General features: G+C 40.4%; 1 protein-coding gene and 1 long non-coding RNA gene across 2 annotated transcripts; one reads left to right on the top strand and one right to left on the bottom strand.

Annotated features, from left to right (window-relative positions):
* The first annotated feature begins 1,720 nt into the window (after window positions 1–1,720).
* LOC103478962 (homeobox protein Mohawk-like) lies at window positions 1,721–15,458 on the top strand. Its single transcript, XM_008433133.2, has 7 exons — window positions 1,721–3,082; window positions 3,176–3,439; window positions 3,558–3,726; window positions 3,808–3,961; window positions 4,316–4,654; window positions 11,511–11,544; window positions 14,852–15,458. Exons 2-7 carry the CDS (start codon window positions 3,258–3,260, stop codon window positions 15,183–15,185), a joined length of 1,212 nt encoding a protein of 403 aa, XP_008431355.1. The 5' UTR covers window positions 1,721–3,082; window positions 3,176–3,257; the 3' UTR covers window positions 15,186–15,458.
* Window positions 3,145–3,603, bottom strand: LOC103478961 (uncharacterized). The gene is made up of 3 exons (XR_535875.2): window positions 3,515–3,603; window positions 3,358–3,418; window positions 3,145–3,223 (listed from the first exon to the last, which is right to left on the bottom strand). It is a non-coding gene; the product is annotated as an uncharacterized LOC103478961 (long non-coding RNA).
* Window positions 15,459–16,593: the final 1,135 nt, after the last annotated feature.

Genomic DNA, 16,593 nt, shown 5'->3' with positions numbered 1-16,593 from the left:
AGCTAATGACAGATCATGGAACATATTTCCCATGTCGATAGATAAATAAACTCAGTTTGGTAGAACTCTTTAGAAGATGGGCCAAATTGGGATTATTGAGTCATTTTATGACAGGCAGATCAACCTGTTGATTAAGAACATGGTTTCTTTCTGTGGTGTTTGAGTTTTGTTAGTTTCATTCTTATCATCGCCTGTACTTTATTGCATCAAATTCAGCTTCTTTTTCACCTGCATTTGTGTCCTTTCTAACCACACTCGGTTTCCACTATAAATGGAAACCGAGTTACAGTACGTACAATGTTTTAGCAAATCATCAAAGCTTACTTTTAATTGATACATAGGTATTTGTTAATCTAATCAAATGCTACAAATTTTACAACCGAATTTAACTGGCACATAAATGCCAAGCTTTTTAATGCTGTATAGAGATGTAATACCATAAGGAAAATAAACATTACAGCTTTTTCTTTCCATACATCTGCGTATATGTGACAGAATTGACATAGAACCAAGTGCTACTGAAATGTTGCAGCAATGAACCAGGAATAGCATTACCTAATGTCATTTTAATAACACACACATAACCATGAGTCAGCAAAAGCCTGTAATACTCACCTATGAACCCCTTGAAGCCGCTCGCGACGACTACTATTGGTTTTAGCTGTTATCAATAAAGGCCCTAAATCTTAAATGTACCCCTGATATATAAGCTCAGGAAAACGTTTTCTGAAAGAAAAAAAAACAATAGTGAGGGAGAGCAGGTCAGTTATGGTTGCTCGACTTTGGCAACCGTAACACGTAGATGTTATGAGGAATTTAGTTGTGTTTCGGTTACAAGCGAAATTTCCGGACATAATAACATGCAGGGGCTCCATACCTGATAAAGACCTCATATGCTAGTCAGTGAAGTCTCCGTGTAATATCATAGAAATCTTCTGACAGCCCACTTGGAACCGCAGCTATTCGGCAATACTGCAAAAACGCCATGTTTGAGACTAAACCCTTCCCTTCTCCCCAGCGCGTGTTCGCTACACGTTTGGCCCTTAGGCTGATGGAGTTTGTGAACCTGCAAGGCAAACACTGAACAACTGGAACGAGCACCAAATTATCCAAACAAAGCAGAAATATGTGTCCTCCTATTTTTTTTTTTTACTGCCTCCCCCCCCCGCCTTCAGACGGCCGGCGTGTTCCTGCTAAGATCAACAGTGCTGCCGCTGGCCGGCTCGCAGAGGGACGGGGGGTTAAACGGCGTGTAATAGCAAGGCTAGGCCAGGCGCTCTCCAGCCGCCGCCGAGGAATGCGAGCGAGGAATTTACGGCACCTACCGGAGATGCTTCTGCTCCATGTGGTTTTCAGCTCTGAAAGCTCTAAAACTCAACCTGCCCATTCATAGTTTTGAGTTATGAACTTGGAAAAGACATTTGTCTTTAAGTGTGTCGAACGAGCGCTGCTTGAATTTCAGCCATAATTTAAAGGAGACCCCACTTAGAAAAATAATTATAGTGCCTCGCAGAAGTATTCACACCCCTTTTGACTTTTTTCCCCCTCTCCACACACGTTACTGCATTACAAAGAAAACTATAAAGTATTTTTTTTTCTTTATTTTATGTTATAGGTCAAATCTTAATTGGGTATTATTTCAAAAGTGGAAGGATTTTAAAGTAATGAAAACTATACATGCTTTTAGTTTTTTTTATACAAATCAGTAAAGTTTTACTTTTATTCTGCTAAATAAAATGTAATGTTACAAAGACTCACTTCTAGCAGAACAGATATACAGCAAGAGACACAACTGAGGTGTTTAGATCAGAACAGACGAATGGTCTAGTTAAAGTGTAGCACTAAATCAAACTGAGTAAGACTTTTAAATTAGTGTCCAAGGTCACTTTGCATCCAATATAGTTGAGCTTGAGCTGATTTACAAATAGGAACCTGTAGGGCTGGACACAATCAATAACAATATCTATAGCGAGAGAATCGATAATACGTCATTATTGATTACTGAATAAATAAAGAATATTCACTGAGCTCCGATCCAGAATTGAACAGCATTCTACAGGATGTAGATAGAGCTGGTCAACCTCTCACAGCAATCAACTAACTCGCTCACTCTTTGGTTACCTAGCAACAACTTGCTGATTAACTTGCGCAGCAGCAGTTTCAGGTTTCCTTGTCTCATAACTGTTTAAAAATAATTAACAACGCCGTGGAGAGAAAGCTGGATCAAACAGGAACACCACCAGTTTGGCAGTATTTCAGATATTTAAAACTAAAAACTAATCGGTAATTATCGGTATCGACTGACATGAAATGCTTATATCGCAATATGTTTTTCCAGCACTAGGAATAGGTAAAAAAAACAAACAAAACTTTAGCCTCGAAATAAATTTCACATATTTCGTAAAAACACGATGGGAAACCCATTAAAATGCACGGAACCATTCTACGTGTCTGGATGAAGATGTGTCGAAGATGTATTTATCATTTATCGTGAATTGTTTATGAGCGCATTTGTGATCCTAATTGAATGTATCTACGAGCTGAACGCGGTTCCTCTCTGAACAGCTGGTTTTTACTGAAATCCATACCGAAGTCCCCCCCAGCCCCTCCTCCAGAAAAACAGCGGGATTTCCTGCCTGACATGAGCCGTCGTTTTGTGGTTTTTAGCAACCATGTTATTACGCTCGTAAATTTCCAGAATCCCCTGATAAAACATGGATTATTATTTGCTGACACCATTCTTAGTGATGCCGCAGGATCCGCAAGAATCGCGCGGCTCATGCTGAAAATATGAGGCCACGCTTAAGCAGCTTCGCGTAGACTGACAGAATCCCTTTCTAGTAAATCTAATGACTGGGTTTGCTGATATTCTTTGGATTGGACCCATTTTTCACATCCAGAGGTACTTCTGCAGGGCTCTCTGCGAGGCAGGACTTCTGCAAGGAAAGGCTTGCAGAGTGTTGCAGCGAGGCGATTGGCCAGCGTGAAGACCAATAGTCTGCAGAGCTGAGTGTTATTTGAACTCTCCTCAGACAGAACAGTAAAACCAGACATCATCTGACTTTTCTAAAATTATTCCCTGGTAAGGCTCAGTTTTTATTTGCTCCTGAGACTCCAAAAATAACAAAAAAAGGAGCAGAAGCATTTATATATATTTTTTTCCTTGTCTTTAAAGAATGAGGATCTACCGTTTGTGGACGTCTTTGGGAGTCTGCTGATGCACCTGTTGACAGAGGAGAAACCCCGCGTGTTTGAGAATGGACAAATTTGCAGCGATGAAGACTGATGATAATCAGTTTTGTTTGGACAACTACAGAAGAGCTGAAGACAGAACCGGGCCGAACTGTGAAGACTCACCTCAGACGAGTTTAACAGACGGACAGAGCCCAGACATGCAGCCGGCCGAGAAACTCCCTGCCTTGAAGTACAGAAGATGCAGGTCAGAATCTTTTCTTTTTTCTGTACAGCATTTAAATTTTGGACTTCATATGATCTGATTTATGGAAGTTCCAACCTAAAGCAGGAAAGATATATGACATGAAGTATTTGTCTTGTAGCTCTCCCAGGTCTCGTCTCGGTGGGGTGAAAGCTCGTCACAAAAGGCAGGTACTCCAGGACATGGCTCGGCCGCTGAAACATTGGCTGTACAAGCACCGGGACAATCCTTACCCAACAAAAACCGAGAAGGTTCTTCTCGCTCTGGGTTCACACATGACACTAGTGCAGGTGAGACCGTCTCATCAAAGGAATGCTTTTTTTTTTTGTTAGGGCTAGTCATACTGATGGATCAAATTATGTCTGTGGAAGGTTTCCAACTGGTTTGCAAACGCCCGGCGAAGGCTGAAGAACACGGTGAGGCAGCCAGACCTGAGCTGGGCGCTGAGGATCAAGCTCTACAATAAATACATCCAGGGAAACGCTGAGAGGCTGAGTGTGTGCAGTGACGATACAAACTCGGACGGTGAGGCATTAAGATTAATGGTTCGACATAGGTCAGCCTTTTTGTTTCACTCGTCAAGAGAATTCTAAGAATCAGGTCTGGACCAGTGGTCCTCAAGGGTCGATGTCCTGCAACTTTTAGATGTCCCTCTTCATCAGCACACCTAGCCCGAGAGGTGTGAGAGAGATTGACTGCATGTTAGTGAGGCAGTTTCACCGTTTACTTCAAGTGTGTAGGACAAGGGACACATCTAGAAGATTCAGGACTTCATCCCTAGAGGAATGCAGTTTAGAAAATTTAAATCTGCTGGTATGTCCACTAAATCTCTCCTGTTAAGCAGAATTTGCAGTGACGGTTCTGTTTCCTCCTCTCTAGACGAAGAGTGCACCCTACCGACTCCAATCGCCCAATCAAACTTTGGCGGCTCGTCTTACCGCCGAAGCCTGCTTGAGAAACAGGCCAGTGTCCTCGCCGGGGCAGACTGCTCCAACGAAGATGACGGCACGTCTCCTCCGTCCAAGTACAAGAGCAGCTTGCTGAACCGCTACCTGAACGACACCCTTCGACACATGATGGCTGCAAAGGCTGACGCCATTGCCTCCGCTCGCGGGAAGAGATGCCTTTCCCAATCGTTCAGCTCCAACGAATGCGATCGAGATGTTGTCTCGCCGGATTCTTCCTCCGAAGCCGAGGCCAACTTCATCTACAGCATGGGTGAGAGATTATTAGCCTGGTAAAAGCTCTCGGGTATTAAGAAACGATTTCTTCCAGGAGACGTGAACTCTGTTGAAGGTTTAAATTTTACCCAGTTGTGACGTATGTAATGTGCTGGTTCAGCACTATGAAGCTTACCGGAAATTGTAAACAACCATCCTCCAATGCGAAGAGAGACATGGCAAACCAAACAAAGCTAGTGGTAATGCTAATTCAATTTTTGGAAGCATGTCCTACGCAGACTCAACAAGTTTGTTCACTTTCTCCGCTGCCATTGCTAAAACGTCACAGAAAAATGACGTCATCGGTCACAGCTCGGTAGAAATTTGACTCTGCTGTGAGCAAGATTTGAATCGAGTGGAATAGCGCAGGAAGACAATGGCCAGGCTAGTGAGATACGTCTGACCTTGTAGGAACAGCAAACAGGTTAGGATGTTATACACATCAGGTTGATGAAGAGAAACAACAGGGGTCCTCCGGCTGAAGAAATAATAAAGACATCTTCCTCGTTAATTAAAGATTAACGATGAATGAAAAGCACACTGGCAGTTTTACTACCCTGTTTCCTCGCAGTTCCATTTTAAAACACCACAGTGTGCAGTAAAATAAGAACACAGCAAACAGAAACCTCCAACTTGGCTCCCGAGGGCGAGCTGACATTAATAAATCTCTGGCGTCCGTCTGTAAGTCAGAAGCTCGGCGAGATTCAATCATAAACGCAACGGCGAAACAGAGGGGGGAGCTTGACACATGGTTACCTTCTCAGACTTACGGGGAGCACAGCGCACTGGCACGTCTCAAAGCCACCCGGAGAAGTCAGCCAAAGCCTCTGCAAAGATCACTAATAAAGACTCACGCAGATGCTGAAATCCTACATTTAAGAATTGGAAGGGGCTCTCGCTGGCTGCCACCGAACACCACAAATATCATTTCCATATACTTAGAATGTGCCATTTGTTCCACTTCGACTTCTAGCCTTGGTGGAAATGTCCAGTCCGGCCTCAAGGACAATTACAGCATGTCTGAGACTTTATTTCTCCCAGGGTGAGAAGTGGAAACATCAGCCTGGGTGTAGAAGGGGAACAGTCTGTAGGCAAAAAAACGCTGAAGACAGACAGATTGTAGAGTAAGTGCTGCAGCAGCCACGCAAATGTGAGGCAACACGCTAATATTTACTTGGCTTGTTCTAGCAGTCTGTGAGGATGTAGCTGTGTGCCTTGGCAGTCTGTGTCTTCCATGTGTTGCTTTCCTGCTCGAAAGCAGTTTCATTTGCGTCGCATTAGAGGAGTTGTGTGTAGTGTTTCTGTAATCACTTCCACTCTTTAGCACCTCTATATAGGTTTCTCTCCAACACTGAGGACGGCGCTGCCTAATTATTCCTGGCAACAAAGAAGCTCCAGCCTCGCAAAGTTACTTAAGGAATGCTTTTTTTTTTATAGTTTGAGTAAAACTTGGTGTGAAAAAAGTAGCTCGGACATAGGTTAGCAATTAAACAGGAGAAAAGTTTAACACCCGAACACAAACTTTCTGCGGTTACACAGGCTCACGAAATGAGTGTGTCAAGTTCATTTTAAAGGTTCGCCATGAGCTGAAAGTTAAAAGTGTTGTGGTTTCGTTTGTGCTTTTGCTTTGTGAGGAGTTGTGTCCTTCTCTTAGTGGTTTTATCTTCCAGCTATCGGTTAATCAGCGCACCTGCTACTCATCCTGTGATGAGTAAACTCTGCTGGTTTGCTTTGTTCATTGTCAGACAGACCCCTGCCAGTATCATTACCTGTATATTGTCCTCTGCTTACCTTTGCTTTTGTGTTGCTGCTTTTTGAGGTACTTTTGCATTTTCTCCATTCTCTCGGGACAACTAAACGATTTTGTATCGAAGGTACTCTCTCAGACATCTTCTTCTGGAGTCTGTCTGAACTTGGATTCGTTTGAGCCGCTCCGTTAGGACAGGAAAATACCAGAAACTCTACAGTTTATTTTAGCGTTCATATATTTATTATATAGATCTTTAAGACCCCCTAAGTTTCAATGGTTTAGTGGTGCATCCAGTACAACAAAATACAATGCAGTCAACAATTGAAAATCATCACAAAGACACGTAAATAAGATTATTAATTTAAACTAAAACTTAAGACTGTACAATTATTAATGTCACTTTTAAACTTTGCTTAATCTCTACTGCTTTTTAGAAATGTTTTGAACTGAAAACTAAGCTGTGATTGTGAGAAATTCATTATAATTAACATTCCAGAAAAGCAGGTCTAATAAGTATAGATTTAGTTTTTCTAGAATGACTTTATAAGTATCTTCTTACAAGCGGAGAGTCCAGCTTTTGGAGGAAAAATACGGTAAAGCATACAAATAATGCTAAAGCAACCATTGAACAAGGCCAGAATGACAACAAAATTGGGTTTTACAGTTTTACTTCTAATGGCTTGATTTCAGGAGGTCCTGACAAAAACCATCGCTTGGTATTTCAAGAAAATTGGGTCTGCAGCCATTAAACTGGCACAGCTGCCTTTTCAGTTTGTTTTTAAGCCAAAGCTGTGTCTTGAAACAGTCATAGTCTGGCTGCAGTCTTTAGCGACACTTAGCTGCAAGACTTAGCCTCTGAGATCTATGCTAAGTGTGGAAAATGTTTTATTTAGGGTTTTTTTTTTTACAGTTTTTCCTAAAGAACTTTTTCAAGTTTTCTCCAACATTTGCAGTTAATGTTGGTGAGTCCACCCTGAGGATGAAAAATTAGGGGAAACAATGAAGCTAGCATGCTAGCATCTGTTGTATTCGCTGTGTTTAAAGTCTTAATTCCTTCCTACGTTGTCTAACCGTTTGCACTGAATTTAAAACTGGGAAGCGTTGTAGCTTAAAAACAATGATAAAAGGATTTTTTTTTTTGTCAGTGTAACATTTAGAATCAGGCCTTGCTTCAATATTATAGTGGCTAACTATAGCACAAAAAGCAAGGAAATTTGTGTTTGCCTGGTTATTCCTTTGTTGTACAATCCTTCCTCGCAAATAGAAAAAAAGAGTATTCTTTTGGAAAGTTTTTTTTTTATTTCCAGTTAAATGGTGCTACATTTTGAAAGGAAAATGGATTTGCTGGTTTAACAGCAGAGTTATGTGGGCAACGCGACCTGCCAAATCCACTCCATGAATCCCTCCTTCTCTATTGACTCTGGTTTGGTATTGGATTTCGGGCTGTTTTGGACTGGAAGATGACTGCAGTTTGAAAAATTATTCGTTTAGCAAACAGAGGCCAGAACAGCACAGTGTGTGCGTGCGTGTGTGGGTGCAGACCATTTCATTCTGTCCACCTCCAAATCCTGGAGGTGGCCTCTGATAAGCCCCAAATCGGTGGGTGTTGACATGTTGGATAGTTTTGGTTTCTAAGAGTGGAGATACGATATGGCCAGTGGCCGCAATATCTCATCTCCATCTTTGAGCTGAGACGGCCTTCGCTGATGACATGCGTTATTTTTTTCCCATTAGGGCGTTGCCGCCTCACGCCCTCACAATACCTCCACAAAGAGCTGATTGGCATTGGCAGAGAGGCCTTGGCCAGCCTTTCATGGTTGCTGCCAATACACTCAACTCTGCTTATTAACACACAAATGCATTTTCCTTACAAACGTGGCCCAGTTTAAGGGGGAAATAAACAGGCTCTCCAACAGTATAATATTAATTGCCAAGAAGCTTTGAAGCATCAAAGAAATAAATTGACCAAAGGCAAATTTCATTGCTCTTTGTGCTAAGCTTAGTTAACCTTGTATAGGAATACTGTAGTCAAAGGAGAGTTTCTTTTGAAGCTAAGAAAAACTGGACACTTGAATATTTTCTATTAACTTAATGAAGTCGTATGATAAATGATATCCACCCATTCATAGGCTGCTACCTTTCACTAGCAGTCATTAGGCTGAAGGTGGGTGCACAAGAGATAATGATAATAATCATTAAAGCAAAACAAAAACAAAAATCATAATTGATTGTTTTCAATAAACGCTGTTCAAATTTTAGCTGTTGTAAATTTTGTACACATAACACATTAAAGGTGTTTTACATATTTTACAGTTTAGATCTCCTTTAATATGATAATTTTAATAGTAGTCAAACATCTGTACATAGCTATGTTTGCCATGATCTTTATTTTATTTTATTTTTTCAAAATGTCAATTAACTCCTTCACTCACTCAAAACGCCACGATTACACTTAAGCTACAAGCTAATGTTATCTTAAATGCTACAAACATTTATGCTAACAATCATTTATTGGAATGCTACTTCCAATAAATGCTACTTTATTGACAGTAGCATGAATGTTTTTATTAACTTACTGAAGTGAATGCTTTGTTCATGTAAATTGTGGCCATACTTGTGAGACCATTTGAAGCTACTTGTAGCATTTAAGCTAACATTAGCAGTTTAGCAAATTTTTATAACAAGGCTGAGAATTACATACTAAATGGAGTATGTCTTTTTTTTTTTATTGCTGGATTATTTTGAGCTCACCTTCTTGCTAGAAGTCCCTAAATACTATTCCGCTCATTCAAGCTACTCCTCTTGGCCATTGTGGCTCCTCTGTGAAGATAAAACGGAGAGTCTCGCTGCCAGAACATGACAATTAATGTTAATATGTTTTCAGAGTGCATGGGAGACGCTGAAGCAGCCACTAAACCTGCAGTGAGCCTGAGTTATGTGATGCCACTGGAGTGTGTCGTACAGGTTGTCAGTCTCAAAGGTTGTAAAAGTATAAGGAATGGTTTACTGGGAATTTTATGATTTATTATTAAGGATTGTTTACGGTGGAGACGGACACCAGCTCAGTTTTACCTGTAGGGACCCTATCAGTGTGACTGGAGCTGTGTTTGTTGGAAATATTTCAGGACACGGGCCTTGCTGTGTTTTTCTTCACCCCTTTTCTCTCCCTCTGTTTTTCATTGTTTCAAAGTGGGGATTATGTTGCTAAAAAGATGTATGCTCTGAGTAAAAACTAAAAACACTTTGCACTAAAAAAGAAAAAGGAGAATGCAGCTCAGAGTTTAAAAAAATGAACTGGTCACATTCAACCAAATGGAGTTTGTCAAGCTTCCCTTTTTTATGTTTATTTAACTTGATGACTTAATAAACTTTGCATAAACTTAATATGATTACCCGCGAACAATCAACAACATATATACGTTGGATCACATTAAGTTTTTAGGGAGTCGGGACTCTGAATGTTGTTGTTCTACAACGTTCAGAGATTCCTTTAAAGTACATTTTCAGATTCATGAAGCTGATATTTAGTAATTGTTTATTCTGTTTTCTCATTCATCTGTCTCTCTAGGAACCTATTTTAGTCTATATCTTGATATATGTTTGCGTCTACATGTCCATATCTTTCCACTGGAGGTTATTTTTCAACAGACAGATATGGATAAATATTTTGGTTGTGTCTTGCTAATGTTTGAGCTAAGTCCATGCTGGATAGGGAGTGCATCAGAATCTGCCTCACATTGATTTTTTAAGTAATATTTATCAGATCGTCCACTGTTTTGTCTGTATTCTAAAAGTTTGCTTCTTTATGGTGTACCTCTGGGCTTTGTTTTAAGACCCTTAGTCTTCCTGGTTTCTGTTTTGATTTTTTATTTTATTTTATTTTTTACAAAACACAGACAAACATCAAGCAGATACATATTTTCTTAATTCTTAATTTGTGTGAGAGTTTATGTATTAAAAGAGCTTTAGCAGGTAAATTGCCATTTGTGGCAGTGGAAGCGGAACAGGTGCGCACAACGTTTATATTTCCAAAACCAGAAGAAGTGAAACAGATATTTGCTACTTGTGCGCCAGACTGCAGCTTTATGAGCACGAAGCCATGATCTACTGCGCTCACATTTTCATATTGATTAAGATGTATAACCCACTGGAAGCAAGGCACTGATTGGATTCATTGCTAACTTCTAAAATTAAGTTGTCACTAATCCCCTCTCGCATGGTGAAACTCACCAGAGGTAAAACTAAGTTTTTTCCCCCTGGCCATAAATACAGCAGAGGTACGGAGCTACTTTCTTGGCAGGGGCACTTTATGGCTTAGGAGGGACATGGTGAGGGATGTTCAGTAGCAAAGCAAAAAAGCATAACACACAGAAGTGATTTACTATCAGCAAGAAGTTACTTTTGGCTCAGGTTTGCGGTATGTTTCAGACTGTTAGCGCCGAAAGGCTTAGTTTCAGCATCTAATTTCTTTTTCTATTGGACTCTGAAGAAAAATCGGTTTTGGCCCCTATCTATGTGCTCAAACCTAAAATAAGGCTGTAATCCAAAGCAAAGATGGAAAATATATTCTACAAATATCGCATATGTACGCACAGACCGCAAACAGAAATTGTAGGCTAGAAGCAACGTAACATTGGTTATGGTCTCTCTCTCTCTCTCTCTCTCTCTCTCTCTCTCTCTCTCTCTCTCTCTCTCTCTCTTCTTTTCCTCTCGTCTGTGCTCATAAAAAATGTCTTCGAAGCCCCTTTGGAGAACAACTGATCCTTAGTTATTCAGGAGACACAGCCAAGGCATCCAGCATTGATTTCTGAAATGTTTCCTACCCGTTAGTGCTTGCGCTTGAGCTGAGATAAAGACCTGCAACCCACGAACTTTAGAAACAAACGATTGAGTATTTGAAGGGAGGGAGGAGAATTACATTCCAGTGTTTAACAAAAGCTTGAACGCATACCGAAAGAATTTGCACCAAACATTCGAATAATTGCTTGGAGACATGCAGAAAATTGAACCAGTTTTTACAGCAAGCGTACGGCAGCCTAATAATCTGGTAAGTAGGTTTGTGGTACATTTGCTAAGTTTTACATGTTTTTATGCTTTTTTGCAGATACAACTGACAACACTTCAGTTAAATGTTGCAGGTTAGTACAGTAATTCATATTTCATAACCCTGTCACTATGGTTTGTACTTTTTCACACTTAAAAAAAAAAAAAATCTCTGCTCCCAGTGTCGAAGATCTTTCAAAATAAATTCCTCTTTTATTGCAGAAGCATAACCTCACTGTTAATTTGAGCAAAGTTAAACCTTAACTTTGAGTAGGTCGACTGATTCAGTGTTAAAGGGGCAGCATTTTTTTTACATCATGTTTTAATGTTATTCCCTCATCAGTAACGCACCTGAAGTGTTGCCTTTATTCTTTTATGCATGTTTAAAAAATCCTTTAATCTCCATGGCAACCATTCAGCTGTGCAAAACGTCTGGGTGGACCTTGCCCCGCCCTCGAGGACGAAGCTCCACCTCTGAGCTGAAGTTTCCAAGCTTCGGCCTCACAGAGCAGGCTCCACCCAAAAAAACGTTGTTAAAGGGTTAATACAGGAGTGAAGTTATGACTCCCTGAAGGCAGAGTTACAGTTATTTACATCTCTGGTGTTGATACTTAAAAACATACTTTTGTAACGAAGTGATTTTTGCAAAGTCTCTTTGCTGAGACAAATATTGAATTTGAAGAAAGTTGATTTTATGTAACATTTCCAAGTCGTGTTGGCCGTTACATGCTTTGGGTGGTTATTCTCAATGAACGCATGGTGACAACCCGTTAGAGGCTACCAGTCCTGGCATTTGTTTACGACGTGATTGCATTTCGGGCTTCCAGGCTCTCGGTGTATGTGGAGGAGAAAAAGGCCAACAGAATCACATATTTTCCACTCTGCTCAACAGCGGGCATGGAATCATTTTCCCCATGTTCATCCTCTGTTTCACATCAAGCCCACCTGGAGTTTGTTACCATTAAGCTCGAGTTCGGTCCCATCTGACTGAACCGGACTGCTAAAGTCCCGGTACAGTTTAGCAAAGTCCACATGTCTATGTTTGTGTTGGAAGGACGCTGTTTCTGTTTGACTCAAATTCAGCTCAAACATGCTTTACTTATTGCAAAGGAAATCAGATATTGTCAAAACTCATTCTGTGCTGCTGCGGGAAAGACGGCTATCTCCTGTAGCAGTCAGCTTTGCAACACATCTGAAGATGCCTCTGATTGAAGACTTGCATTTTGTCTCATAACTTCCATGAGATGCTAATATCTCATGGATAGTTCGCAGTCGACATCGCATGGATGACACCATCAGTTGTTGGTGAGCACTGCTAATCCCGCTGGTTTGCTTTTGCCGCTCCAATTTAAATCTCTGACTGGCCGTGTGGTTAGAAAGTCAGGCAGCAATAATAATAATAGTGAATATTATCTTCTTTTCTTTCTTCTCTTTGGACCTGGTTTTCATCCACAAAGCCTTTTCGTTCCAAATCCTCTGGGATTTTGGTTTGCAGTTCAGGTTTTATTAGAGCTTTCGAGATGCTAACCAGCTGCTCCTGGATGCAAAAACAATGCCTTTTTTTTACCATGGTTACGCAGCATAACAAACCGTCCAAAAGTTTAAAAAGTAAGAGGAGTAATCCCAAAACCAGACAGAAAATCTGCCCAAACATGCAATGCCTCAGCCGAAAAAATGATGAACTAAAAGTCTACAAAATGCGACTCCACCATGAGCGGCGCTCTCCCGCATGGAAAGGGTCCAACGGTTGTTATCAAGACTTACTATGTCGTCATTTTTTTCGCCGTAGTTCCGTAGCTGTAGGTTTTGGAAATTTTTTATTACCTCCTTCATCATGTTGCTCACCACATGTGATGGCAAGATAAATATGGTTCTTCGCTCAATCTGGTGGTCAGCTGGTTAAAAAAAAAAAAAAGAGAGAAGAACGGGCCTCTCACATCATATTTATAGTCCATGTGAACGGAAAGTTGCGGATTACGGATTACAGTACAAAAACACGACATCTCACCGAGTATTTCTGGTCTAGTTTTGACCTCGGTACACTTTGAATAAGACAAATAAGACAAAACCAACCTACAAACAACTTTACAGCAAGAGATATGAGCTCGTTTTTAAGTCAATAATACCTTAATATTGATGAAGAACTACTGGCAGATTATGTCACTTATAATATAGATGTTTGAATAGATTTCAAGCTTTTATTTGTTTTTACGTCCATCAATGGCCTTGACCATCATCATTTATAAGAGCCTTGAATGTAACTTTTGCAAAAATATATACATAATTTTCTATTTTTGTTGAAACTGTCACTATATTGTGACAGAATCATATGAGACAGATAATCTGTGAAAAAAAATTGAACTCCTCTTCCTGCTAGCAGTGCTAGTGAGAAACAACCAATCAGAGCCAGGGGGCGGGTATTAGCGGTGTCGATCTCCTTTCCCTCTCCTCCACTTGTTCTCTGCTATGCTGCAGTTTTATTCCATCAGCACTGATAATAGAGATAAGCGGATAAGCTTTAAGTTGTTTTTCTGCCGTTAGCACATTTAGCAGCACATACACAAGGTTAATTGACATCACTAAGACCCTCCTCCTGGTTCTGGTTGGTTGCTTTTGGTCGTTGCATGTCTTCTTCAGACTGCAAAAGTAGCACAAAGAGGGTGGCGGAGATCAATCTATTCACAGATTATCTGTCTCATGTTATGACATGGTGATAGACTTAACAAATATATAAAAACATATTTTTATAAAGGTTCCATACTGCAGCTCTAAATGTGTAGTGATACTTCTGGTTTTAATTTGCTTGTTCTGCGCTGCTTTGCCGTTTTCTTTTTTATTATTCATTTACTTGTTGCTATGTTTTTCACGTTTTTTGACCCCGTCAAGCATTTTTGGTCTCCCATACTGTTGTGTAAAGTGTTATATGAATTATTGATAAAAATGTATTTCTGACATTATGAGTGAAATCTGCCAGTGGAATTAGTCTTTTTGTTTTTTTTGGTCAAAATAGAGGGATTCATTTTTGACTTAAATGTTGAAACAAGCTCCCAAATGTTTCTGAAAAGTTCCTAGTAAGTTGGTTTTGTCTTCAAGTGTACTTGAGATATTTGAACTAGAACCTAGACTAAAAATGCTTGGTAAGATTTTGTGTTTTTGCAGTGAGAGCAAAATGTTTTTTTTCTCTCTCTAGAAACACGAAATTAAAACAGCAACATAAAAAATGAAAAGAAAAAAAAAAGCTTTGGCTACAGCTGAATAAAGGTGCTAAAATTAAAAATATCATTTTCCTTAATGCTGCTGCAATAATTTTTTATGGTTTTTTTATGACAAGTGGCGCGAATAAAGTCCAACCTCACCTGGCAGCTCTAACTCATCTGAATCTCACTGGCTGTTTGTTCACAGGGGCCAGCTGCAGAGCCGAAACCCAGCGAGAAAAGACGGCCAGGGCTGGAGGGAGATCCACGCCGCCGTGGCCCTCACCAGCCTGGCCCAGGGCAAGAGCTGCAAGGCGGCGCAGAGCCCTGACCCGGCACCCGGCGCCGCCACGGGGCAGAGCCGCACCGCGGAGCCCTTCTCCGTAGCGAAAGCCAGCCTCACGGGCAGGCTGTGTGTGACGGGAGCCGTGTCGGCCCTGAAGCAGAGCGCCGGGGCCGCCCTCACCAGCCGCATCATCCAGAAATCGTCTCACATCTCCGAGGTCCAGACTGTCAAAGCCCCCCTGGCAAACACCGGGTAGGCACTGAACGCCGTGTTCCACTCGCCGCCAGCCAGAAGTGCCTCGTAGTGCACACAGTGTACAGGCCGAACGTTTTACACCTTTCTAATTATGTTATATACTGTAACATCTAATTAGTACCCAGAAGAGTGAATCCAAATAATGTCTGCTTGCTTTGCTACGCCCTAYGTGACCTTCGTTTTCCATAACTTATAAGAACTGTCAGGACACCGGAGAATCCTCCYGTGATGAAGTTTTACAGCAGCCGTTTGAATAAAGCCAATGTGAAAACTTCTGGCCTGGCTTTTTTTTTTTCTGCTTTAAATCATTACTTTACAGGGGCTGAGACAACCTAATTATGTTCCACGGAGCTGTAGTTAGTGGTAGGTTTCATGTGCCTTATAGCCTTTCATTTTGAAAATGCACCGTGGAAAAAAAAAAAAAAAAAAAAAAAAAAAGATGGCACACCAAGAGGAGTCCGAACACGGCTCCTGGAGGCACAGAGGTCAGGGAGAATCAACTGGGATGAAAACTGGCAGACACTGACCGCTGCTGTTCTTCGTTGTTTTCGCCAGTAGTAACATCCGGCTGTTGATCAAGTGACCCAAAAAAAAAAAAAGTGTTTTCATTGCAGTTTTGCTAAATTCCTCTTACAATAAGAGTTAATAAAAGTTGTCATTTCTGTAATTTAGCCATTTCTTACTGAAATTTCGCATCTTATGCTTCCTTTGATATTTTCTCATGTTTTCTTTTTTTTTATTTCAGTGTTTTAAATGTGCAGGACTGTTTAATATAAATGATATAAAAATTTAATTGGACTTTGACTACAATTTGGAACTTGCAAAAACCAGATGATTTATGGATGGGYTGATAGATTAATGTACGATGGACAGATAAAGTGATGTTCAGAAAGTTGGACTGATTGATTTATGGACGGATCTTCGCTTAAAATTTGCATTGACAAGGATATTGACAGACTGGCACGTTATTGTATTATGGAAAAACTGACAAATAGATGGAAAGATCAATAAACAGATGCATGGTTTAAAGCCTCTCCAGCCAATATTTTTCAGATAAAGTAATGAATGTCTGGATTAATGGATAGATATCACTTTTAGACAGTGGGATAAGGAAAATAGACTGGAAATACATTTTTCCAAACTCAGTTTTATCCATTCTTATCCCAACTTGGAAAATACTTCACTTTTCAAGACTGCATAGGAAACATTAAAAACATATTACTTTTCCACTGCTACAAGTATTTCTGAATTATTGTTTTTTTTTTTTTGTTTTTTATCATTTATCTTGGATTTTCAACGTGTTCTACTTTTGCTTTGCAGATTTTTTTGGGGGGAGGAGGGCGTTGGGGTGAATCATTTTTTTCCTAAAATATTTTCATTCTTACATCCAGTCAACAAAATACTACGCC

The sequence above is a fragment of the Poecilia reticulata genome, linkage group LG17 (genome assembly GCF_000633615.1).
Source record: "Poecilia reticulata strain Guanapo linkage group LG17, Guppy_female_1.0+MT, whole genome shotgun sequence".
Classification (NCBI taxonomy): Eukaryota; Metazoa; Chordata; class Actinopteri; order Cyprinodontiformes; family Poeciliidae; genus Poecilia; species Poecilia reticulata.
The sequence above is the reverse complement of the archived record's forward strand: the minus strand, read 5'-3'. Positions and strand labels throughout refer to the sequence as shown.